Genomic DNA, 27,753 nt, shown 5'->3' on the forward strand with positions numbered 1-27,753 from the left:
TTTTCGTTTATTTTTTTTATACAACTGCCAAACCAATAATAGCAAAGTCTCCAACAGTGCTCTATTACTTTAAAAATATAGCCAATATGAAATACAGTTTTTAGCTGTCATGGTGTGGGATGCAAACATTTTGTGTGAAATACAGTACTAAAGTGTTTTTTTTTTTTTTTTTTTTTTTTCAATTTGTGTAGCCTACTGTTTCTTAATGTGACATTTGAAAAAGGAAAAACTGGGATTTAAAACCAACAGGAGACATTTCTTAATATGTGCAGGCTTATCATTTATGTTTTCAAATGGCAAATGAAATGAAAGAAATCATTTTAAAAACATAAATAGGCTATATGGTGATTTAAAATTTTTATGTGCAATAATCTTAACAGTTGTTTTTCAATATAATTATCAAAATGAAAACAAAGAATGTTGACATTTATTTGCATAAAGTCAATTTTTTGAGTTGACAAGTTACAACCTTCACCTTTTTCCAGTCAGCTTGTTTCATCTTAATTTAGGATGAATTAACAAGTGTATTTGCCACATTAAAGGAATAGTTCCCTTCAAAATGTAAATTCTTTCATCATTTACTCACCCTCAAGTTTCAAACCTGTATGAATTTATTTCTTCCGCTGAACACAAAAGAAGATATTTTGAAGAAAGTCGACTTGCATAGTGTAATTTATTTATTTTTTCCTATGGAAGTCAATGGAGTTCATCAACTCTGGTTACAGACATTCCTCAGAAAACTATGGCTTTATGTTAAGATTATATTTTAAACATAGACAAACATTATGATATAGCCTACTTATATATTGATATATGCTACACACAGTCACACACATATTGACTATCAGGCCTATATCAGTAAAAGAGCAAGTAAAGGTGCGTTTTATATATATGGGTGGTTCTTCAATTACAGGCACTTTTGGCCTTGTGAACTTGAGGGGGAAAAAGTGTTCAAATCAAAATTGTCACAGTCTAACAGTTAAATATTAACTAGTCTAGTTTAATGATCCATAAGAGAACGCACTTACATTATAAGACAAATTGGTGTTTTTTGACATATTTTCCGATCCGCACTGAACAAATGTCATTTCCATCACATGCAAATATTTGATTATTATTTAAAATTATTATGATATGCATAATATCTTAACAGTGTAAGACACTTTCACACATAGTTTTACCAATTTATATCTATATTGCAATTACCATAGATTTGTGGATTAAGTAAATTAATTGTCATGAGGCCCAAACACAAAGCTTAATCCACCACAACCTGAAATATAATATTGCATTGGTTAGATACATTTCAGAAAAATAACTACTTGTGTTATTACATTAAGTGGAACATTATCCCATAAACTATGCAGAAATTTTTAATGAGTGATTAGAATTTTGTACATATTTTTTAAAAAGTTATGAGGTGGTGGAAATGACTGGGTATTGTGGAAATGACAATGAATGGACGTCCATGTAGAAAAACAGAAAACATTTAGTTGAAACCCATTTAACAAATCATTAGTCATTAGTCTGTTTGGTTCCATAACCAGATGAACAGTTACAGTCTTACTGTAAACAACTTAACCACAAATAGTGAGACCTTTATCCAGTTGACCTCCGCAGCATCTTAAAAATAGATGAAAAGGCATTTCAACAAATATATATTTGAATAAATACATTAGTGTTGTACATTTCAATAAATAAAATATTCATATGTAGCCACTCAATCTATGAATTCCACCTTGTAAGCATAAATGTAATTTCCACCACATCTTTGTCATTTCCACCCAAGAAGGTAATGTGGTGGAAATGACGGTGGTGGAAATGATAATCCTACAGTATTTTGTAAAAAAAAATCCAAGCTAATTACAGATTAGCTATGAATTGGTAGCTAGCATTGCATACAAAATACATCTATTTGAGTTAAAACATCAATTTATTTACAAACTCATTTGATGTTACGCCATATGTTTGGAAATGACATACAATAAAAATATTTTCATTTCAAGCTAAATTTACCTTGAGTTTTCTTCTCCAAGTTGCTGAAGAAATTTAAAATCTCCTCCATGTCAGACATGTGCTGTGATGTCATTGTTCATCTCCATAGAAACTACCCAAACAATCTTTTAAAAAAAACTTTTTAAAGGGACATTACAGCGTCGGAAATTACGGCAATACTGTGGGACAATACATTTTGTATATAAAATCGCATTAATAGTTGTCTGACCTTAAATACCTCAATTATGTTTTGATTCTTTTACTGATACTTTATTCAGTCATAATAAAAAAAATAGATAATAATTTTTCAATAAGCACAAAAAATAATGATGTTTAAAAAGGTGAAAAAAATCATCCTATATGTATATATAGGCCTATATACACACACACACTTTTGCGTTTGAACTTGTTTAGAAAACGGCTCACTTGCTATCGCTCGAGGATCTAGTTTTACTTGTTCTACTCTCATGCGTCATTGCAGAGATCGAGTGACGAAAGAAAATCTGTGCGGAAAGTCCTTAGCCTATATGATATATGAGTATGGTAATTAAAGTAAATTACTTACCTCGAGTAGCTTCTCGGAATTCATCAGACTTAAGATTAAGATATTAGGTTAAGAATAAATGCATGTGTACGCGGAATTAGGCGAGAAGTTTTCGTGAGAAGTTCAAATGTGCCTAAAATACAAAATGGTGCGCAATTATTAGTGAATGAGACCCATTATCAACTGAAAATGTTCCTAAACGAGGAACTTTTATATCAGATGTCATTTCTTGCATAGAGTGTAAGGTTATTTTGGTTGAGGAGATTCACCCTTCCATATGTAAGTGCTTTGAGTAGCCTATACCTAGAAAAGTGCTAAATGTAACAAATTATTATTTGTATTATTATTGCCCCATCACTGAAGAAAAAAAAAAAAAGAAAAAGAAAAAGAAAAAAAGATCCAAAAATTTGAATAACCACATAGCTAGCTATTGATAAATTAAACAACATGCTGTTTAAAAAGCTTTAAAGAACAAGGTTGAATATCTTTAGATTTGACTTAACCTGTGCTTCTTGCAGTCTTGATGCCTTTATCTATGGGTTTAAATATATCCTCTATTGGGTTTGTTTAATGAGGATCAAATATGTAAGGTATATTTAAGTGTAAATATGAAAGGCATATTGTTTGTACAATCATTTAATTTTCTTCTTTCACCTTTTGAAGGTGGCTCCAGGAACTCTCAATAACAATAATAATAATAATAGTTATAATAATAATAATAATAATAATAATAATAATAATAATAATAATTGATATATATAGCCTATATTTCTCTGTGTTGTTCTCTTGTTCCAATTTTAGGTTATGTTTTTAATTGTTGAAAACTATAAACACATTTTAAAAAAAGCATTAGAAGTCAACTCGACTGTACCAGTTTTGGAGTCAAGTTTTGACACGGATAATGAAACACGCAAGTGCCAGTACGTAGGCTACCCTCGACGCCCCTTGCATGCTTTGAAATTGCGCTACTGGATACATGCTGGAGCCTCAGTGTCGCCAGACTCAACTTATCATCAGCATGAAAAAGAACCTTGTATTAATGTTTCTTTTCTCGTTAGTTGTGAACGGTAAGTGTTGGGTTTTTGTTTGTTTGTTTATTTGTTTGTTTGTTTGTTTGTTTGTTTGTTTGATTGATTTTTATTTGATTATTTTTTTTCAGCTGCAATTCTTTGGTTTTATGTACTGGTTGAAACGTGTTTTAGGAAGCTTGGTTAAAATAATTATCTTCTGCTCACCAAGGCTGCATTTATTTGTACCAAAATACAGCGAGACAGTAATTTTGAGAAATATTTTTAATATTTAAAATTCTATTAAATATTTCAAATGTAATTTATTCCTATGATCAAAGCTGACTGTTTACTATCATTACTCCAGTCTTCTATGTCACATAACCCTTCAGAAATTATTCTGATTTGCTGCTCATGAAACATTTTTTTTTATTATCAATATTGAGAACAGTTGTTTATGATGCTTTGGTGAATAGAAAGATCAAAATAACAGAATTTATCTGAGACAGAAAGCTTTTGTTTTATTATAAATGTCTTTAGTGTCAGTTTTGATCAATTCAATGCATCCTTGCTGAATAATTTTTTACCAAAAAAAAAAAAAAAAATGAATGGCAGTTTATAATGTTACAAAAGCTATTTCCTCTCATTTCTAGTGCATCTCATTTCTCTGATTCGTCTTCGGGACATTAATTGGAGTAATATATATATATATTGTTTAGGTGGTGGGTGATTTTATTTCTGCTTTCATATTTAAAGTGAAACTCAATGTAATGAACTGTTTCTGTGTGTTCTGCAGATGTGTCTGGTGCTGAGACAGATGTTGTGGAGTCTGTATCAGTGATTGTTGGAGATTCTTTCACTCTACATACAGATGTTACTAAAATACAGAGAGATGGTGTAATTGAGTGGAGGTTTGGAGAAGATCTCATTGCTAGAATCAGTAGTGAATCTAATAAGAACATAGTACTTGTTAACCCTAATAAAGACACACTGCAGATGGACAATCAGACTGGAGATCTCAAGATCAGGAAAGTTAGAATCACAGACTTTGGACTTTATAAACTTGAGATCAACAGCGACAGGGGGATATCATCAAAGACATTCAACGTTAGTGGTGAGTATGTCAGATATTTAGATGAGGTGTGAGACTCAAGGTGGAAGTGTTTGCTCTCTGACAGAAATGTTTCTGTTCATTAGGTGTGAATAAGCTGGTGTCAGATGGAGTGACAATCGTGCCGGTGCTGGAGAGAGACTCTGTCATTCTACCGTCTGGTCTTACTGAAATACAGAGAGATGATCAGATAACCTGGAAGTTTAAAGGCACACTCATTGGTCAACTAAAAAATCAAACAGCTGAAATCTTTGCTGATGTTCTTGATGGGAGATTTAAAAGCCGACTCCAGCTTAACAAACAGAATGGATCGCTCATCATTACTAACGTCAAACCCAAAGCCTCTGGACCTTATGAAGTAGACATCACCAAGAGCGGCAGCAGTTACACCACACACAAGACTTTCAGAGTCACTATCATTGGTGAGTCATTTTAATGTTGAAACACTTGAAGGATCTCAGGGTCATAACAAATCGTTTAAAAATCTAGATGTAAATGCAAGTGTAAAGTTCTCAAAAATGTTTTGCAATCGATATGAGCCCTCAATGCGCACTTTTGCAGAGCCTGCACTGATGTGAGCTCCGCAGCAGACATCTTCCCGACAGTCAAAGCAGTGTCGGAAGACCGCAAGTGCTTAGGGTGCCATTTGGGACAGGGCCTACATTATAAAATGAAAAAAAAAAAAAGATACATTTTGACATCATTAAAAATGCATACTTCAGGGCTCAGCATGGTATACACTTGTTTGTTCATGGTTTGAACATTCTTGTTTCCTTTATCATTCAGTAAAGTTATTTTCGAGATGTTTGGTAAATTATCCATTGCCGCTTATGTTACAGAAATAAAAGCCATGCAAAAATGTCAGCTACAGTGTTGCAGAAGTAAAAACCATTCAATAAATAGAATTGCCCAGTTCCCATTGACATTGCGTTAGTAGCTGACGCTATGAGGAAACATGTTTCTCCTGCATTACTGAAGCCCAATTGCATAGGCCAATGACGATCAAGCGCACACATGATGGGCAGAGCCATCCTCTATAAAACATTGCACTAAATAATCTCTCTCCTTCAAGCTATTGGAATATGACTCTTGCCATAGATTTATGCTCTCAAGAAGACAACGCTCTCTTCACCAATTCCCTTCAGCATTCCAGTGAAGAAGAGGATGGCCCTGAAGGAATGCAACATGTATGGGGGTCCGATTCAGCTGGTTTCTGCAGTCTCCAGAGACAGGCACCCTTCTGTCCAGAGATGCACGATTAGACCTCCCGGTCATGGTGCACCCCCATTTGCTAGAGGGCGCTCGCTACTCTCATCTGTTGATGGAGCTGACCACTGGGGCTTCTATCCCAAGCAGCCGCCCATTGAGGAAGCCTTTGTGGCCCACCTCTACCCTTCAGCTATATATATATATATATATATAAATAATCGACTCACCTACCTATCTGGGTCGTCTCCAATCGACGTTCAATATATAGTCTACCTAACTAACTTGCTTCCCTAACTAGCTTTCTTGCTGCGCAGCAATGATCAACAAACAGACTTCAGCAAATTTCCTTTAAATGCTTTAATCACGGCCGGAAGAGTTCCCGAGCAGTTCTCAGGGAATCTCTCCCAAGAAGAAGCAAGGCCGGAGGATCTCAGTCAAATTCCACTGAGAATCTCACCAGCTAACACGAATACAACAGTTTTTATAGAATAAGGAGGTATGGCAAAATTATATGAATTTGATTGATTTTTCATATGAAAACCCCTCTGTTACCAGGTAAAGCAAACTTTGTTTTAATGATTACTTCCTTGTTAATCACAAGGTTCTAACCTAGTCATCTGTCTAGTTTCATTTCCCATATTTGTTATTTTTACTCTCACACAACCAAAGTCAAAGGGGTATGGCAACACAACATACAACATTCAAAAACACAGGGCAGAACGTTTTAGTACATTGTGTTTCAAAGTGTTAGTTTTGTTAGGCCTAAAAAGGGAAGTAAGGTTAGATGTTAGAGTTAATATTAGTTTGACATAAAGTTGACTATTTTATTCATTAAAAATCCACCACAAGAGTTTTCAGCATACATCTACTGTCGCAGAAGGGCTACCTCCTCCTCTCCTGCAGGAGCCCCGTCCAACTTATCCTTTGGACAATTGGGAAATGCTAGCTGAAAAACAAATTTGGTTCCACTGTTGCATCAGTTTCATCTCCTCGTGCCTCGTTTCTCCTTTCAACATAAGATTACTGCTGCAGCAGTGCTACCTTATCCGCTCCCGCAGAAGTTCCACTAACGCAACAGCGTTATCTCTCCTGTTCCCGCAAGAGCTCACCTATGTGCGACCTTCCACAGCTGACAACCAGCGAGGTATCACCCTTCTGATACCATGACCATCAAACTCTCATCTGATGCAAGAAACCCTTCCGATCCAATGACTAACCCCTCTCTACGATTGGCACACCTTCAGCTTCGCACTCTGCAAGTTTTTTGGGGTTATCAACATCATTTTCTGGCTGCTGTCCCGCGTTAGTTTTGACTTTTTGGGGGGAGTACTTTGGGTTTCGGCCAAATACAGAGCTCGGTGCCCTCTCCTCGGACAGCACACCAAATGCGCATACCATTTATTCTATCTGACTTATTTGTAAGGGTAAATTGTGAATGCTTCACTGGTGTGTCCTGTACACTCGTTGCACGTTTACATTGAATGCTCAATTAAATTTCAGAGAGACTGTCTCACTGGATTGTGCATTAGTTACATGTCTTTATATGGGCTTATTTGCGGTTGGCTGATGCTGAGGATGTATTGTGTGATGTATTGCTCTTGAGCTTGATTGCTATTAAAATCTTTGAGCCTGTCTTTGACATGTTTTGGACTCTATTGTGACTTTTTCATTTCCAAGAAATGGATGAACTTTGTAAAAAAGCACATGCCAAATGCGTAAAGGTTTTACTGTATGCTTAATCTGTCTGTGAACGTTCTCCTGTGTTTTACCGTATGTTGAGACAGATGGAGGGAACAGGCTGTCGGTGATGGAGGGAACTTCTGTCACTCTACAATCTGGTGTTTCTAAAATACACAGAGATGATGTGATAATATGGAGGTGTGAATATGAAGACTCTGTCATAGCAAATATCAGCACTGGGATCTTGGCTACATTAGATGGCGCTGATGGGAGATTCAGAGGAAAATTGGAGCTGGACTACGAGACCGGATCTCTGACCATCAGGAAAACAAGTACTAAACACACTGGACTTTATCATCTCGATATAACCGGCAACCGACGCACCATATTCAAGAGATTCAATCTTTCTGTCTCTTGTGAGTATCTGAAGTCTTTTAATGCAGGCTATTAATATAAAAGCATAATAAGATCAGCACTGCGAAAACAAGTTACATGCTCTGAAATGAAGGTTAATTAAGTAAACTATTAATATTATAGTGTAACTGACAACCAAAACTGAAAGTTGCAAACGCCAGTCAGAAATGATGGTCAGATTGCTGATTGGTTGATCTCTTTATCATTACAGCACAGGATTGGTCTCCATGTGTTATAGCAGTAATTGGTGTTGCTGTTCAGCTTCTGGTCGTGGTTGGAGCTGCTGTTGCGATTTGCTGTCGAAACACGGTCTCTCGTAAAACAAAAGATGGTAAGTATAGGCCTATTATAAACAGCTGATATAACACATGAAGCATTTGAGATTTAAGATTTTTTTTTAAACAGGCATCAGGGGGAATCCTGAACATCAGGTAAGATGCTGTTTGCACTTTTATTAGCAGATATAATAAAATTACAAACAAAATATGTTGTGTTTGTGCTTGCTTTGTTTTTGTTTTGTAGCTTTTTTATCGTCCGTACTGATGCCGTCATCTGTGCTCAGCTTGTCAGTTTAAAAAAGAATGTAATGCAAAATGTAGCAGGAAACTTTTGGCAAATAACACTAGTCTTGTCATCCAAATCAATGCCTTCTTTACTTTGCAAATGTTAGTTTTGGAGACATCGTCGTTTTTTAAGCAGCCTCTTATTTTGATTGGTTAGATTTATTTATTAAACATCATGGAATTACGTTTAATGAAACTTTTTCAGTTTAAACAGCGAAAGACTATTTTCTGCATGCTGCAGATTGTATCTCATGCTCTGATCTTATCTCTTGTATTTGTGTTTCAGCTGGTCTGTGATGTAATATGAGAATGATGGTTCTGCATTTTTGCGTGGTGTTATCAGATATGTGAAATCACACTGGACCTAATGTACAGGAATGGAGGTAAAAGGTGAAATTCAGATTCAAGCTTCATCAAGAGGAATCATCCTTACTATGAGCTTTTCAACTGGAATCATTTAATTAATTAAAACACTGTTGTTCTGATGTCCATATTGATCAATGTTCAATCACTGATGCTTTGCGGTTTTATTCGTTTTTTTGACAATAGAATGTTACTGTATGATTTATATACATTATCAAAACATAGTGCTAGCAACATTAATGCAAATACCTGTATAATGCAATCCGAGTCATTTTTTTGCCATATCTAAAATGCTGTCAGATGCTCAGACTCTTTTTTTTTTAGCAACCAATGAAAACAGTGCTTTATAGTCTTTGGAAGGTTTTTGGAAGATCTTTGTATGTTCATGTGAATTCAGTGTCATAAAAACAAATTGTATTTAATGAGAACATCTGTGAATTTGTTTGTTATGAAATGATGTATGACTTTAATATAAATAATATGTACTGAACTGTCACTGAATCATTTAAGACCTTCACCTTTAACATTTCAGGCTTCTGATCTAAGGATTGATTAAAAGCGTGTGTGGCTTCAAGATAGCAAACGTACATCTGCGTTACACTGTTTATCTGTTTTATATTGCTTTTATATTTGCTGATTTCATTTTTATATTATTTTATATTTTTATGCCACTGTAAAATCTTGTTTTGCTCTTTGTTTTGCACCGCATTATCCTCACAATTGACTTAGAGATAAGGGAATGGGAAACGTATGCTTTCACTGTGACATAATAATACATGTTGCATCTGGTCAAAATCTTTATAAGGCAAGTTTAAGTTTCATTTTATTTTTTATATAAATACTATGATCTTTTTTCTGAAACAATTAAATAAACTTAAAAGTTACTCATATGTTCATGTGATAAATGTCAATAAAAATATTTTTCCAGAAGTTTTTTTACGAAATTGAGATTGTTATCAGAAATAACTGACTGTAAGGCACAATAAGTGACTGAGTCTCTAATCAACTGTAATTTTAGTAATTATTAATATTATTATTGAATGGTGGCACTAATATTGGAATGGTGAAGTGGTCAAATCCTGTTATAGTTTCATTTCGGAGGATGTTTATCTGCAGCACATGTAGGAAGGCAGTGAGATACTATATTTATATTTAAAACAAAATAACATTGTATGCTGTAATATAGATCTCTGTGTAAGTTATGTGAGCTATAAACTGAGCAAATTCTTGAGATGGAAATCCAGGAGTTTATATGTTTACAATACAGGCATGCGAGGTGTAAACACACATAGGCTAAATTTGATTAGGGAATCACGAAACAAAGTGGTAAATTATTGGCTAAATGATAACATGCCTGACTCTACATTCCATATTGATGGGATGCTACTATTTAGAGCTGTTTATATTTCCCCAAGCGCTAATGCTAGTGATGCTCTGAAAGTGCTTTATGATAACATCTGCTTACTTCAGAAAAGGCATCCAGAGGCATTTTATGTTGTTGCAGGAGATTTTAGCCTATTTTATTTTGGGGTAACTCATTACAAGTAACTTGAGTTACGTAATCAGATTACTTGTTCAAGTAACTAGTAAAGTACTTTTTCAAGTAACAACAAAATATCTAAGTTACTTTTTTCAAATAAGTAACGCTACTTTTTCACATTTATTGACTGACAGCTCTCCTGTCCCCATGTTGAGAGAAATAAAGTGAGGAGGTGTTGTGTGTAAACATGATGGTTATTTTAGTTCTAGACTAAATGTGAACATGCATTTACTCCTCTCACTGCTACGAAAACATTCAGTATTCCTGAAAATGAATAAAAGCTGTAAAGTGCAATCACAGAATTGTGTATAATTTAGTATATTAAATTACACAAATAGTTTATTTATTAATTAATGTCTTGCTGCTGACCTTCAATGATCTATAATTCAACCATACTAATAAGCAAAAATCACTTTAGATTCGATTTAGAAATAAGAGTGTTGAACTTCCTTCTCCTGTATCCTATTGTTCTTTAATCCAGAACGGCAGAAGGTTTGTTTGAGCGGCGCCCTCTACTGTACTGTAGTAAATATGCATTTCCTTCAGCCTGAGGCTTCATTTCACTTTTGGTGTGAAAGGGCCTTAGCATTTGCCAAAAATATAACTTTTTTTTTTTTGTTATTAAAAAATAAACAAGCAAGCCCATCCCAGGTGAGAAAAAGTAATGAAAAAGAAATGTCATGCTAAGTAACACAATAAAGTAACGCAATTATACTTTTTGGGGATTAACGGAATATTGTAATGCATTACTTTTAAAACCAACTTTTTTTAAAACACTGATTGACCCGGGATTTTAAAGCGGATCTGCTTTCAGAGGTTCTGATGGACATTTTTAAAAGTTCACTTTTCCAGGCAATAATTCCATCATATTTGAACCATCATCCTTCCCTTGTGTTTCGTAACAAATCGGGGGTCAAAATGATCCGAAGCCCTAAAATAATAGTTTGTTTCATTTCTCTCCATAAAGCTTAATTTATTTCATTAAGATAATTATTTTTTCTATTTTTTATTGCAATTTTTTTTGCGATTTATTTTATTTACCTTCAAATTACTAGATTTGATTGATAAATAATTAATATAATTTAGTCATTTAAGCACATTCCTCAAATTCTTTAAACTTAAAAAAAAAACATGCATACACCTTTTAATTTAGCTCAAAATATCTTACATTGGGTGTATGATGTTTCATGACTCTAGCCACTAGATGGCCTTATAGCACTATATAGAGCAAATGTGAGCTGTTCCAAATTGTGAGCATTTTGAGCATTTTAAGGTTTTTCTATGTGTACTGAAGCATGCCTCGCATTCCATTCATTCCTGGTCAAATTGACCCGCGAGGGAAGGATTTCTTACTTGTTTTAAATTTCAACCACATAACTCCTTGAATCCATTCAAATATATTTATTTATTTATTTAGTCTGTGTAGTGTGTATTCGTGATTCAAGTGCGACGAAATGTCCTAGGATCTTGGACTCGGAGTCGGATGAACACTACTTTTTTTTTCTTTTTTCTTTTTTTACATTTTTTCAAAAATATTTAAGTTTATTAAGTTATTTATTAATTTAAATATTAAGTCTGCTACAATCCCTGTCCCAAAGAGTTCGTCAGCATCATGCATAAATGACTACCGTCTGGTGGCACTTGCCTCACTCATGAAGTGCTTTGAGCGGCTAGGCTCATATAAAGGGGAATATAGGGGCCTGTGTGGACCCCTACAAGTACGCATACAGGGAAAACCCCTGTACGGTAGATGCTATCACATCTGTTCACTCAGCCCTGGCTCATTTGGAGAACAGAGATTCATATGTCAGACTTTGACTCTTGGATTTTATCTCAGCATTTAATACTATTATTCCACAAATTTTGGTGAATAAGATGCCAATTGGTTTGAAGCCATCTGTATTTGGATATTGGATTTTCTAACAAATAGGCCACAATGTGTTAGAATTCACAACTTCTCATCCTCCACCATTATTCTTAATACCGACTGCTGTACAACACTGTACGATTTGTCAGCTCGCCGACATGTAGCGCTGTTGCGGTCGGGCGGCCCGAGTTCGAGTCCAGGTGTTGTGCCGAATTTCGACCCCCTGCCAAATGATTACCCCCCCTCGTTGAAGTCAGTAGCCTACCTGATTGCCTAACCCTAACCCTAATCCTAACCCCTCCCCCACAACTAATCCTAAACCTACCAATGCTAGGGGAGTAATAATTTGGCGGGGTCGAAATTCGGCACAACACCTAACACCTGTTCATGGACCTTTCCTGATCCCATCCCCTGTTTCTCTCACACCTCGCTTCCTGTCAACTCTCCACTGTCCTGTCACAATAAAAGGCAAAAATTGTCAAAAAACAATATAGCCTACAAAAAAAAAAAAAAAAAAAAAAAGTAGTGCCATTTATTAGTGTGCCTTTGGCTGCTCTACTGTGAAATCTGTTTTTATACCACACTCCGCATTTATTGTGAACACTAGATGGCGCTCACTTGGTATGATGCACACTTTATCAGGGGTGTCAAACTCAGTTCCTGAGGGAAACTGTCCAGCAGAGTATAGGGCTGAGTCCCAATTCGCCTACTTATACTACGACCTAAAAGTATGTACTTTTTTTGTGATGAAAAAGTACATACTTTTGAGTGTGTAGCAAAAAGTATGCACGTTCTGGGACATACTTCGATGACGTCATGCAACGTGAACTTGAACGTGGTTGCCTAGTTACGCACACCGCGACTGTTAACAAAACATTTAACATTTCATTCATTCTTATTTATCCAATATAATTTTATTTACTATTCCCGTCTTTTTTTCCACAATACATTTACAATGTGTTTACCAAATTGAGGAGTGAAGCAGGGCGTCGTCGTAGATCAACCAAACGCAGGTCGTTTGTGAGGCGGCTGGTTCTGACGTTCATGTGCAAATGTGTGTAACGAAAGCTAGCGCTACTTATTTTCTGAGTTAAAATATTTAAAGTTTATAGTGTAACTATTGTTTAACGTATTTTATACTTAATCTTATACTTATGTATAATACTTAAAAATACCCCGATGAAAATGAACCATGCTTTTACTATAGTAAAAGTGTAGTAACCATGTTTCTTTGGTTGGACTGATAAAGTTAACATATACAGCCACAGTATTACTACAAATAAGTCAGACAGAAACATCAAAAGTAATACATAAAAAAAGACACTTGCATGACACTGTACTAGAGCCTTTTTATTTATTGTTTTGTAGTCTGCAATGAGGCGCTCGGTATCTTCATCGGACCCTACAAGACCCAGCTAACAGGGGACGTCCCCCGGACTTTTCGAACGTCCCCTTAGGTCCGCATTTGGTCCGCTTTGTAACGTTCCCGAGCGGACGTTCGGAGGACGTCCGCATTTGGTCCGCTTTGTAACGTTCGTTGACGGACATTCCGATGACGTCCGCATTTGGTCCGCTTTGTAACGTTCGTTGACGGACATTCCGATGACGTCCGCATTTGGTCCGCTTTGTAACGTTCGTTGACGGACATTCCGATGACGTCCGCATTTGGTCCGCTTTGTAACGTTCGTTTACAGACATTCCGATGACGTCCGCATTTGGTCCGCTTTGTAACGTTCGGTGACAGACATTCCGATGACGTCCGCATTTGGTCCGCTTTGTAACGTTCGGTGACAGACGTTCTGAGGACATTTGTCCGGGCCAGTGTGCGAACGTCCCTATTTCGTCCCTCACCTGCCATTTCCATGACAACACTTGCAAAATCCAGTCGCACATGCGTTTTCTTTTATCATCAGACCTGACAGCTTGCAACTCAGACAAAAGAATAATTAAACAAAAATATAAATGCAAATAAACTAAAAATATTTGAATTAATTGTAAAATTAAGTTTGTTAAAAATGTTAGTGTTTTAATGTTATGTTAAGATAATAAACTTAGTAACTTCTATCACTAGTTAAAGATGTAATCAAATCACGAGACTGTTTTCAGCGTTATAATTTAAACATCAAAATATGATAATTGATTCAAATATCATATTTTAATATGTGACCCTGGACCACAAAACCAGTCTTATGGGTAATGTTTTTTTTTTTTTATTGAGATTTATACATCTGGCCACGAACTCCTAAACGAAGACCATCAGAGGGTTAAGGTGGGATTCGTGGGAAATGTACAAAATATCCAGGGTTTTGTGATCCATGGTCACATATAAGCTACAATTTATAGGCTATTCATGCATGAAGAAAATAAGGTTGAATGCAGGAGCTCTAAAAGAATGCATCGACTTGAGGAAAACGGCAGCCAACGTGAAGAATGGAAAAGCACATTGCTGGGAAGAAAGTGGAGAATAACACAGGTAAGACAAATAAAATTATCCTAACTGTCCTATCCTATCCTAAATTATCAAACTGTTGGTCAGGCGAAGGTGACTGGTTTTATTCAAAAGAAGTTATTTTAGGAAAAATATTATTCTAATTATTGCACAATTATTCTGACTGATAGCACATGCAGCTCAAATAACAAAAAAAAGTGTAATATAGCTACACGGGGAGAAACAAGCAAGTGACGATCAAGTGCACCTAAGCGAGTGACGTCATTCCTTATGGTACGCAGCATGTATCCATGGCAACGCTCAGCTGTAGTGACAGTTATAACGGTCCTCCTCAGACGCAGCCTTGTGTTTTCTCTTTCGTCTGTCTAAAAGGTATTTTTAATTTTTTAATTAGTATACATTAGTTACCGTAACCACTGTCCATCTTTAAATTATATGAAAATGTTACCTTTTAAAACGTTTGCTTAAGTTGTCTGCCGTGTACCGCTGCTAACCGTATGCTAACACTACGAAGCTAACGTTAATGTTATGATGAGATGAGACGACGTTATATTTAACATATATGGATATATTATATAGACATATACAATCATAATACTACTGAATGTGTTTATTTTGTTGTTTTAGGTAGATGCCAAGGGGAAGAATTGCTGGACTAACCCCACAGCTGACGGACAAACACACACACACAGCTGCCAGCGCGTTTGAAGACACACACACACACTGAAAGAGCACAACACCTTTGTTCAAATAAAATACATTTACTTTGTTCCTTACAACGTGTGTGTTTTCTTTGGTTAGCCAGAAGTAAAATAAAATATAATGATATTCAGGGGACTAAACGCGAAAGTCCCCTAAACGTTCCGAATGGCCGCTGGTGGTCCTGTGAATGTCCTCTTGAACGTACGGAGGACGTCTTCGCAAACGTCCGCGGGACATCAAGCGGACTCCACATGGGGACGTTCGGGGGGACGTTCGCACAGGCCATTTAGGGGACGTTCTGGGGACCTTTTTTTGTTAGCTGGGGATAAACACGGTACTTTTTTGGCACAACATAAACCCATTAATATTACGAGACAATAAAATATAACTTTAATTAGGCTTAAACATTTGAATTCTTACACTTAAAAACTGAGGGCGCATCTCCGTTGCTGCATCCGACTGCCAGGTTTACATCACCACTCACCGCAAAGCTCCTCCCTCCCGCACGCAAAGGGTTGTGGGCAATATTAGCCGTTAGAGTGTGCATTGATCTGCACTTCGAATTCTAACCGGAAATAGTAGACCATCCGGGTATCTTTGGAATACTCATTTCAACATGCTACGATTTGGGACGTACTAATTCTAGTTTCGCATACTATTTAGGACGGATAGTATGCGAATTGGGACTCAGCATTAGTCTGGTCGTCAACCCTGATTAAACACACCTGAACCAGCTTATCAAGGTCTTCAGGATTACTAGAAAGTGCAAGTGTTTTGAGGCTGGTTAGAGCTACACTTTACAGGACAGTGGCCCTCCAGGAGTGAGGTTTGACTCATGTGATCAAAATCAGGGGTCAAGGTTTGTCTGGTTTATATGGTCTGTTCACCCTTGCTTATACTGTATAGATGTTTTAACTACACCATTATGTGGGCGAAATCACCTTTATAGGCTACACTCAGCCATTCATTCGTAGTAGGCTATTTTTATAGTTTCAAAGTCACAGACTAAAAGAGACTCTAAGGGAGTTGTAGATTTAAAGTGATCCGTCAGGTGTCACGATACACGCACACAAAGACAAAAGCTGTAATAACTGAGAAAAATGTCATTAATAAACTCCTTGTTAAATTCATTGAATTTAGCTTAATTCGATTTTTTTTCTGAATATGAGCATATTTGAGGCAAACTCAAATGAGAAAACGCAATTGCAAATAACAAGACATATTTACATATTTAAGTTGATCCACAACAACCGATTGTCTCTACAAAGTGGGAAATGGTCCATTTCAGGAGCGTATAGCCTGCATTCTGGAAGCTGTTCTCCGTAAAATGTGCTGCACACAGATAAACGTTGGGTTTATAATGTCCAGGAACCGTGTTTAAAATAAATTTGAACCACTAAGTTTGTCTTAGGAAGGTCAAACACATGGGGTTTGGAAGCGGGGTGGACAAAACAACGTCTCTTTGACATAGGGACAACATTGTCTTCTCTAATGCAGATCTACCAGGCCCCGCACCTTTATTTGCGAAATCCGTGGGTGGAGATGGTGGAGACTATAAATGAGTAACATTGTGAGTGACTCGGGAAAAATGCGTTGTTGTCCAAACGAGGTTTGTAGTGTAACCTTGCAGATCTGTTTTATTCTCAAACAGCAACATTATATATATAGCCTATATATATATAAATATATATATAAATATATAAGAATGTTGACATTTATTTACATAAACATGCTTTTCTTGTGTTAAAACCTTTCTTTTTTTCAGTCAGATTGTATCAATTTATTTTATGCTGAATTATCAAGTGTATTTGCCACATTAAATGAAATGGTTAATCCGTTGAATTCTTTATGTAAACATTTGGATGTTTTCTGAATATAATCACAAATATTACTGTGTTTTAAGACCTCTTACTGCTGACTCAAAGTTGAACTAAATTTTAACAAAGATGTGTTTTAGCATTTATATGCTATAATGTTTAGCAAATTTGAAGCCCCACGAACCTCTGAAGCTTTACTCTTCAGCATTCGAAACACATGGAAATATAATGGCTATATATTATTATTGCTTTCCTAAACGGAGGAACTTTTTCTATTTGTTGTCATTCTTGCAGAAGAATGTTCTTTATCCCTCACTGAACACCAAACCACAGAAAAACAACGAAAATTATTAGCCAAAAAGTAGGTTTAGTAAATTAATAATAGCCTATAGTAAATTCAAAAACATGCTGCTTAGAAAGCATTCAAACTAGTAATCTACACTCGACTGTACCGGTTTTTGGAGTCAAGTTTAAACACGATTAATGAAACGCACAAGTGCCGGCAGATTCCTTTACGTTCTTCACGTGACTTTCTGAAAAGCATATGATCCTCGACGCGCTCCGTTGGAAATTGCGCTGCTGGATCCATGCTGTAGCCTCAGTGTCACCCCTTCTTTTACTGTCTATGGCGTCACTGTCACCAGACTCAACTTATCATCAGCATGAAGAACCTCGTCAGTGTCACCAGACTCAACTTATCATCAGCATGAAGAACCTTGTTATGATCTTTCTTTTCTCATTAGCTGTGAACGGTAAGTGTTGGGATTTCTGTTTTTTTAATTGTTTTTTATTGTTTTGGTTTCTTTTTTTGGCAACGCTCCAAATGCGTTTTGTTTAAATTGCCAGTGGAAACATGTTTTAAGAAACTTAGAGGCTTCCGGGTCTAAACCCCTAATGATTTCCCTATTTAGCGCAATTTTCCACCGGACAAAATTGCGATTGTTAACTCATGATTTCTGTTCTGTCTGTGCGCACCAATCTTGCACTTCTATCTACTCCTCAACCAGACCACCTAGAGACTTCGGGTTTTCGGCATTATGTTAAGGAAGGTCTAATCTCGGGAACGCACAAAAAAAAATCCAGGAAAAGATTTACTATCTCTTAGTGTTGTGATCCCATGAGGTGAGAAAATTGCGCTAAAACACTCACTGAGTTTTTATTACTTAATTGTTTATTCTATACGCTACCATTCAAAAGTGTTAGATCAGTAACATTTGTTTGTTTAAAATAATTCTCTTTGCTCTCCAAGGCTGCATTTATTTTGTACCAAAATAAGGAAAAACGGCAATAGTGTAGTGTTTTTTTTTTTTTTTTTTTTTTTTTTTTTTTTTTGTAGAACATTTTATAAACGTTGAAAACAAAGTGTTTTTTCAGGATTCTTTTGATCAATAGAAAGTTCAAAGTCAATTTAATGATTTCTTGCTGAATAATTTCTTAATCTTTTCAATAATTTCAATTTCAATATTCTTCTTATTATATATATAGGCCTAACAGTAGTTTATAATGTTACAAAAGCTATTTCCTCTAATTTGTGGTTCATCTCATTTCTCTGAATTGTCTTTGAGACATAGTAAATCTGTTGTAAATATTGTTTAGGTGATGGTTTTTTATTTATTTCTGCTTTCATATTTAATGTGAAATTCAACGTAAATGGCTATTTCTGTGTGTTCTGCAGATGTGTCTGGTGCCGAGACAGATGTTGTGGATTATGTATCAGTGATTGAGGGAGATTCTTTCACTCTACATACAGATGTTACTGAAGTACCTGATGGTGTGATTGTGTGGAGCTTTGAAGATGTCGTTATTGCTAGAATCAGTAGTGAGTCCAATGAGAACAAGGTATATGTTAATGATAAATTCAATGACACAGTGAAGCCAGACAATCAGTCTGGAGATCTCAAGATCAGGAAAGTTAGAATCACAGACTTTGGACTTTATAAACTTGAGATCAACAGCGACAGGGGGATTTCATCAAAGACATTCAATGTCAGTGGTGAGTATATCAAGTATTTAGATGAGGTTTGAGACTCAAGGTGGAAGTGTTTGCTCTCTGACAGAAATGTTTCTGTTCATTAGGTGTGAATAAGCTGGTGTCAGATGGAGTGACAATCGTGTCGGTGCTGGAGAGAGACTCTGTCATTCTACCGTCTGGTCTTCCTGAAATTCAGAGAGATGATCAGATAACCTGGAAGTTTAAAGGCACACTCATTGGTCAACTAAAAAATCAAACAGCTGAAATCTTTGCTGATGTTCTTGATGGGACATTTGAAGACCGACTTCAGCTGAACCAACATAATGGATCGCTCATCATTACTAACGTCAGAAACAACACCTCTGGACCTTATGAAGTAGACATCACCAACAGCAACAGCAGTTACACCACACACAAGACTTTCAGAGTCACTATCTTTGGTGAGTCACTTTAATCTTGAAATGCTTGAAGGATCTCAGGGTCATTAACAAATCGTTTAAAAATCTAGATGTAAACACACGTGCCAAGTTCTCAGAAATGTTTTATACCATTTTTCAGTGGTTTCAGTCGAGAATACCACACTTTTCTCTTTTTTTTTGAATGTGACTCATGATCTGAGAACAGCCACACCACCCTCAAATTTCACTTAATGCCTCAAAAATATACATAAAAAATAAATTAAGAAATTTAAAGAATGATCATCACAGAAGAGGCATCAGTTTTTGAATGTGATTATTATGAGTTTGCTTTTGTTTGAATCATAGATGCTTAATTTTTTCCCCATTGTTCAGACATATTGTGTGTGTGTTTTTTTTTTTTAAACACCAGATGCAATGTGATAAGATTCCAGTGATAAGCATTTTTTTCCCACCAAATGTGACAACAATAATCACAAATCACAGCCAATCAGAAGAGCTCATGGGCGGGCTTGCTGTCTCACACTTGCAACAAATTGGATAAGTGGGCAACTACATAATCAAATGAATGAAAAAAAAAAAAAAATAATAATTTTAACATCATTCAAAATACATACTTCAGGGCTGGTACAATACATGTCATGGTATACACTTGTTTGTTCAGGGTTTGAACATTCTTGTTTCCTTTATCATTCAGTAAAGTTATTTTCAAGATCTGAGGTAAATTATCCATTATGTTACAGATATAAAAGCCATGCAAAAATGTCAGCCACAGTGTTGCAGAAGTAAAAATCATTCAATAAATAGAATTCCCCAGTTCCTTTTCAAGATCGGTTCATTGGCATTGCATTAGTAGCTGACGCTATGGGGAAACGTTTCTCCTGGAATACTGAAGCCCAATTGCATAGGCCAATGACGATCAAGCACACATGTGATGGGCACTCTTGTGCTGAGGACAGTCTTCGCCCCTCCAATGCAAAATGATCTCATTTGGCGCCTTGAACTACGACATAATGTCAACAACGGCCTCAGAAAAAGACTCCAGGAAGAGGACGCTCCCCGCAGTAAAGTTAGTGAGCCGAACGGTTCGCTTTGCTTTTAGTTGCGCAGAAATGGCCCAATCATCTGATACAGCTCCAGTAAAAGTAACTCTTACAGTTTTTCTCGATTGCTTAAACACATTTCTTGAAACTATGCCTTGTATTCTCAAAACTGTAAACACAAATCCATAATGTCTCACCCAATTCCCCAAACATCCTATTTTTAAGTCAAAATGAAGTTCTACACTCAAAACCATTCACTCTTGCTGAAAAACCAAACTTTGCCCTCAGACAGGACACACAAGCCCTCAAAATCACACACACTACAACATAGTCTAACACACTGGTGCAATAAATTCAAAACAACATTTCCAAAACTGGCAAGTTATGTTGCTTGTGGTTCCCCCCTCACAAACCTTTTCACATGATGAACACAAAAGACACAACCAATGGATACATTGACACATTTTTATTCATTCATGTACTACACGGTTACAACACACACACACACAAAAACAAAACAAAATTCTGGGAGTCAAGACTATAAAGGAGAAGAGATGCCCTCCCTTCACTGTTACACTCCACAGCGACTCTGTGTGACTGTACGGCTGCTGGCCTTTTCTTGCAAGAAAATACACCTCATCAAAGACTATTGGAAATGCTTGTCTCTTATTCAGTGATAGAATTTAGTTTGCCACCACACCTCCCTGAAGGCTCTCGAGGCGACGGTAAAGAGACTCAAATTTGGCCTTACTCGTAGCCCAGCCTCCTCCTCCTCCTCCTCCTCCTTATCCGTATCCCTCCTCAATCTCTTCCTTCATGTCTTTCTGGACCCATTCCAAAACTTAATAAACTGATGTATACTTTTATCTGTCTTTTGATGGATCTGATTGATGTGTGTTAAATCTTGACCCTTAGTGTTTCCACTTGGGTAATTGTGTGCTAACTGAGCTGAAGCTGTGCTGACTTGAGTGAACAATATTGAATGCTAGTGCTTTCTAAATGACAACATGGTCTAGGCAATGAGAAATGAAGGGACTTGTGTGTAGAGTTTTGCAGTGACAGTTCAACAAATCTGACTCATGTGTCGAAAACAGGGGAATAGTGTTTATAGTTTAGTGAAATGGGTGTGCTTTTTGATATGGCATTATGGTTTTGAAATTTTAGTTCAAAATCCTGGTTATAGTGTTTAAGTAATCGAGAAAAACTGTAATGCTTCAGCATAGTCAAGTCATCATTTATATAGTGCTTTTAACAATGTAGATTGTTCCAAAGCAGCTTTACATTGATAATAGGAAATTAAAGTAACTAGATTGTTTTGGCTTTATAGCAGCTCTAGAATAAAGTTATTGTCCAGCTAAAGTTAGTTTGATTGATTCACTTCCGTCGCAACGAGCATTAGTTATTAACTTAGGGGCCGCTAACACGACAGTTTTAACAGAAAACTTTTTATTTTATTTATTTTTATTTTACCTTTATTTTACCAGGTAGGCCGATTGAGAACAAATTCTCATTTGCAACGGCGACCTAGCCAAGATAAGGCGAAAAATGTGCTAGACAACATAGAGTTACATAATAAATACACAGAACACAGGAGTGCAAATTTACAAATTACAGTGAAACAAAATAAGGCAATACAAAATCAAGAAAAAGGATAGGATATATGTGGTTCTGTTGAGCAACATAATTAAGGCACAAGCAAATGTATTTTAAGATTTAAAAAAAAAAAAAAAAAAAAGTGTACCTTATTGAAGTGTATCTAACCGATAGGTCATTTAAGTGCATAGATTATAAGACTGCGATATTATGGGAAAAAGAATTTAAAGGAATAGGGATTTAAAGGAATAGTTCACTTAGGCCCGAAACAACACAAGGGCGAGTACACAACGACAGAACCACCACCCCAAAGCGAACCAATCCTAATATCTGAGCAAATGCAGATGAAAATAGTCCACCGCGCAATGCGCACATAGCATAAAAGAGAGAAGATTGAGGACAATTAGCAGGTACATAAATCGGTCAAATGTTCAGAAAGGAGTAATTTAAAGGCAACTGGTGATATGAGTGTTTCAAGTTTTAAGGTTTTTTGTAATTCATTCCAGTCATTGGCGGCTGCAAACTGGAAGGATTGGCGGCCAAATGTTGTACAGACTTTCGGGGTGACTAAGGCGATATACCTACTAGATCGTAGACTGCGAGTAGGTAGAGCAATATTAACTAAACAGCTTAAGTACAGTGGGACTTTACCGAGCAGAGACTTGTAAATAAGTTGGTACCAATGAGTTAAACGCCGAGTAGTTAATGATGGCCAGCCAACTAGTGCATAGAGCTTGCAGTGGTGGGTGTTGTAAGGAGCATTTGTAACAAAGCGTATGACACTATGGTAGGTCACATCCAGTTTTTTTCAGCAGAAAGTTTGAGGCAGTTCTATAGATAACATCGCCAAAGTCGAACATTGGAATGATAGTCATTTTCACCAAAGCAAGTTTGGCAGCATAAGTAAAGGAGGCCCTATTGCGAAAAAGGAAGCCAATTCTAGATTTAACTTTTGACCTTAGTTTGTTAACATGCGGCTGGAAGGATAGAGAACTGTCTAACAAAACACCTAGATATTTATATGTATCAACATATTCTAGCTCAAACCCATCCAGCGTAGTGATGTTAGGTAGACAAAGAGGTGTCGGGAGAGAACGGTTGAAAAGCATACACTTAGTTTTACCCGAGTTTAATAATAACTGAAGATTTTGGAAAGAATGTTGAATGATATTGAAACTCTCCTGAAGATTTTTGAGCACAGTATCTAACGAAGGGCCTGACATGTACAGGATGGTATCGTCTGCATAAAGATGGATCTGAGAATCACCAGCAGCAAGAGCCACATCGTTGATGTAGAGGGAGAATAGAGTCGGCCCAAGAATCGAGCCCTGTGGCACCCCAATAGAGACAGGCATGGGTCCTGACAACAGGCCCTCAGATTTAACACGCTGGACTCTGTCGGAGAGGTAGTTGGAGAACCAGGCGAGGCAATCATGGGAGAAACCCAGGCTATTGAGTCGGCTGATGAGAACACGGTGATTGACCGAATCAAAAGCCTTGGACAGGTCGATGTAAACGGCTGCACAGTATTGCTTTTTATCAATGGCGGCTATGATGTCGTTCAGAACCTTTAGAGTAGCCGTGGTGCAGCCATGACCAGCACGAAAACCAGACTGCATAGCAGAGAGAATGCGATGGGATTCCAGATGACTGACAATTTGTTTGTTGACCAGTTTCTCAAAAACTTTGGAAAGACAGGGTAGGATGGATATTGGTCTGTAGCAGTTAGGGTCGAGGGTGTCTCCCCCTTTAAACAGGGGAATGACTGCAGCGGATTTCCAATCTCTCGGGATTTCAGAAGATAAGAGAGAAAGATTAAATAGACTACTGATAGGAGCAGCAATAATATTTGCAGATAGTTTTAGGAAAAATGGGTCCAAATTATCCAGCCCAGCAGATTTATATGGATCCAGCTTCTGCAATTCTTTCAAAACATCGGCTGTCTGGATATGGGTAAACGAAAAGGTGGCTGAGCACGGAGGTGTTGTGACTGTAGGGCAGCAAACTTGAGGGCGAGTATTTAGATGAAAAGCATGGCCGGCTTCAGCGAAATGCTTATTAAAGTTTTCTAATATCTTAACCTTATCTGTAGTAACAATATTGTCTGATTTTAGAGCTGTAGGAAGTTGGGAGGAGTTAACTTTGTTCTCCAGAGTTTTAACAGTGTCCCAAAACTTTTTGGAGTTGGTGTAGCAGGCAGCAAACTTCTGTTTAAAGAAGTGGGCCTTTGTTTCCCTAACTACCTGAGTATATCGGTTTCTGGCTTCTCTAAAAAGTTGCATGTCGTGAGGCTTGTTTGAGGCTAACGCGGTACGCCACAGAGTGTTTTTATGTTGATTAAGGGAGGTCAGTTCTGTGGTGAACCACGGACTGTATCTATCTTTCGTTCGGAACTTTTTAAAAGGTGCATGCATATTTAGGACAAAGAGAAATTCACTTTTGAAGTACAGCCAAGCATCCTCCACTGACGGGATGAGATTAATATTTGACCAGGAAATAGCGTTCAAGTCATTTAAAAAAGCCTGTTCGCTGAAGTGTTTTAAACAGCGTTTGACGGAGATAAGGGGTGGTCGTTTGACCCCGGTCCCATTACGGATACAGGCAATAAGGCAGTGATCGCTGAGATCCTGGTTATAAACAGCAGAGGTACAAGGCAAGTTAGTCAGGGCAACGTCTATGAGGGTTCCCTTCGTCGCTGATTTGAGATTGAATCTGGTTGGCTCGTTTATAATCTGTGTGAGATTAAGTGCATCGAGCTTAGAAAGTAACATAACTGGGGGGTTGAGCATATCCCAGTTTAAGTCTCCAAGCAATAAAAACTCAGAGGATAGGTGTGGGGCAATGAGTTCACATATAGAATCAAGGACACTGCACGGGGCTGAGGGAGGTCTGTAGCAGGCAGCAACAGTAATAGCCTTATTTCGAGATAGCTGGATTTTTACAAGTAAAAGCTCAAACTGTTTGGGTACAGATCTGGACAGAATAACTGAGCTCTGTAGCTTATCTCTGCAGTATATTGCTACTCCACCACCTTTCGTAACTCGATCTTGCCGAAAAATATTATAGTTAGGGATTGTTATTTCAGTGGTGTTAACAGACTTCCTAAGCCAGGTTTCAGATACAGCTAAGATATCAGGGTTGGCTGAATGTGCAAGAGCTGTAAGTAAGTCTAGCTTTGGGAGTAGACTTCTAACGTTGATATGCATGAACCCAAGGCTTTTACGATCACAGAAATCAGTGAAAGAGATTGCCTGGTGCTCGGGGAGGGCACTAGTGGTTTCCGGGCCAGGGTTGAGCTCTATGTCTCCAGATGAACAGAGGAGAAGAAAAATAAGAGTATGGCACATGGCTCTAAGGACTGGGCGTTTAGAGCGGCAGGTAGCATTATACAAGGGAATAGACATCAAATCATAATACACTAACTGCAATGCAGTGTGAGAAGCTAGAGATATGACAGTATAAGTGTTCAGCTTAGGTAAACCTAAGTGTAAAGTGATAAAAAAAGAGATTGCATCCCTGTACAGATAAAAAATGCCAGAGGTGCCTGGCTCTGTAGTCAATGAAGTAGAAGAATTAGCATAATTGAAACAGAGGGGATTGAATAAACTACATAAAGGTAGGGCGATGAAGGAAAACAAAAACAGCAGGAAACACGACATAATTTGATGTAAACAAAACAGGGACGTCACAGGTAATAGCTAGGACTGAGCAAAAACAGTAATCAGTATTCAGTATTGTGACCTAGCTTAACAGACAAAAACAGTACCGTGATGTATGTTGTTATTGTCCTCCAGCCGATGATATGCTATGACGGCTTAAACAACAAGCCAGGGAAAGCAACATTAGCTGTGCATGCTCCGGCTATATAATGAGTCCAATGAAAGTCCGGTACACACATAGAGTAGACTAGTAGACAGTCGCTGTGTTGATAATTAGCCCACGACAGCAAGGGGAAAAGCTATGAGCCGAATACGGAACAAAGCTACTAGCCGTAGTTCATTAGCCGTTTGTCGGATCGATTCCAGATAGCTGGCTGGCTGTGATGATCCACGGCAGCAAATGTCCAGTGGCAGCAAACAGTATCGTGATGTATGTTGTTATTGTCCTCCAGCCATTGATATGCTATCACGGATTAATCAACAAGCCGGGGTAAGCAACGTTAGCTGTGAATGCTCCGGCTGTATAATGAGTCCAATGAAAGTCCGGTACACACGTAGAGTAGACTATTAGACAGTCGCTGTGTTGATAGTTAGCCCACGACAGCAGGGGGAAAGCTATGAACCGAGTCCGGAACATAACTTAAGTTCTTTCTGCGCAAACTTCAAAAACACGAACCAATGAGAAAGCCGATGGCGTGCACATGCGAATTACGAGTTCAGTCTATAGGTGCGTTTGAATGTATGTGCGCAAGCATGCAGTCCTTCCCTACAAATCAACCCTCAACATACTACTTGTCTGGCCTTAATTTATAATACAAAATTTTTATCGCTTTCGCGTAGCCACGCGACGTGAATTATCCAGACAACGCTTTATCTGTGCAGAGGTAAAGGGAGGGGAAGGAGGCCTTCACAGGGGAGATACTAGTTGACACTTCAGGACTGCGCTGTTGTCGCGTCCAGGCGCAGGTCCTTCATCAGATCTGGATATGGCCTGGATCCGGCGGACTGCGGTAAACCTCGGGATAAACAGAGTGACTAATATTAGCGTAGACGCCCTTTTTCTTATGATGTAACGAGTACATCAGGATTTATGGGAAGTGTTCCTGGTTCCGGCTGACCTTAATCTATGCAGCCTAACATTGAATTATAGAAGTCTATAATGTGTTATGTGTATGCTAGGTCAAAGAGATGTGTCTTTAGTCTAGCTTTGAACTGACAGAGTGTGTCTGCTTCCCAAAACATCCCAAAACTTTTGCAATATAGTGTATGTGGCTGCTATCACATCGTTTCATGTCTAAGTAAACCAATGTTCGGTTGGGAGGCATAAGTTGGTGACAGGTTGTGGTGAAGGGAGCGAGGCAGCTAAACCATCCGTCCATGAAGCCTGTCTGGGATTTGGCATTAGTTCTAAAGGCACTTTCTGAACCAACATTTGAGCTGCTTTGCTCTACTCAGCTGTGACTGATCTCATTTTAGGCGTTAAACCCGCTTGTCTGGAGTTTGGACGGGATGATTGTGTGTTTAGGCTACCATTTCTCACTTTTGTGAAATCACTTCTCAGATCTTTAATGCCAGAATGATTTATTTTACAACAAAGCCGCCCGCACATCTTCTGCAGAAACATCACTCTAGATTTCTGCCCAGCTTACACATATATACCAAAGATTATTTTCCACAGATGGTAACATATTTTGGGTAAAGATCTTCCATGTGACTTCTCATAATAAAATGGCAACATTCCATGCCTTTCTTCAGGCATTCAAAAGTCAAACTAAAGTCACACACAGAGGAAGTAAGTGTAAAAAATAT

The 27,753-nt window shown here is 37.5% G+C and overlaps 2 protein-coding genes and 1 long non-coding RNA gene across 5 annotated transcripts in view; 2 read left to right on the plus strand and 1 right to left on the minus strand.

Moving 5' to 3' along the window:
* Positions 1 to 27,753, minus strand: part of LOC307169983 — a 553,579-nt gene that overhangs the window by 440,633 nt on the left and 85,193 nt on the right. The gene's annotated exons all lie outside the window — the stretch shown is intronic.
* LOC307169933 (uncharacterized protein) lies at positions 3,431 to 9,814 on the plus strand. 2 transcript variants are annotated; one of them, XM_079890811.1, is made up of 7 exons: positions 3,431 to 3,606; positions 4,343 to 4,660; positions 4,744 to 5,079; positions 7,651 to 7,962; positions 8,172 to 8,291; positions 8,366 to 8,391; positions 8,810 to 9,814. In XM_079890811.1, the coding sequence occupies exons 1-7, from the start codon at positions 3,516 to 3,518 to the stop codon at positions 8,828 to 8,830; spliced, it is 1,224 nt and encodes a 407-aa protein (XP_079746937.1). In that variant the 5' UTR covers positions 3,431 to 3,515; the 3' UTR covers positions 8,831 to 9,814. The 2 variants fall into 2 exon arrangements, with proteins under 2 accessions (XP_079746937.1, XP_079746938.1); XM_079890812.1 differs by lacking the exon at positions 8,366 to 8,391 and having other exon boundaries at positions 3,520 to 3,606.
* LOC307169929 (uncharacterized protein) overlaps positions 17,946 to 27,753 on the plus strand; it is a 251,796-nt gene continuing 241,988 nt past the window's right edge. For both annotated transcript variants that reach the window (XM_079890805.1, XM_079890804.1), the window contains exons 1-3: positions 17,946 to 18,013; positions 18,937 to 19,254; positions 19,338 to 19,673. In XM_079890805.1, the coding sequence (XP_079746931.1) occupies positions 17,968 to 18,013; positions 18,937 to 19,254; positions 19,338 to 19,673 (700 nt within the window). In that variant the 5' untranslated portion in view covers positions 17,946 to 17,967. The remainder of the gene's footprint in view (positions 18,014 to 18,936; positions 19,255 to 19,337; positions 19,674 to 27,753) is intronic.

The sequence above is a fragment of the Squalius cephalus genome (genome assembly GCF_949319135.1).
Source record: "Squalius cephalus genome assembly, chromosome: 13".
In the NCBI taxonomy this organism is placed as follows: Eukaryota; Metazoa; Chordata; class Actinopteri; order Cypriniformes; family Leuciscidae; genus Squalius; species Squalius cephalus.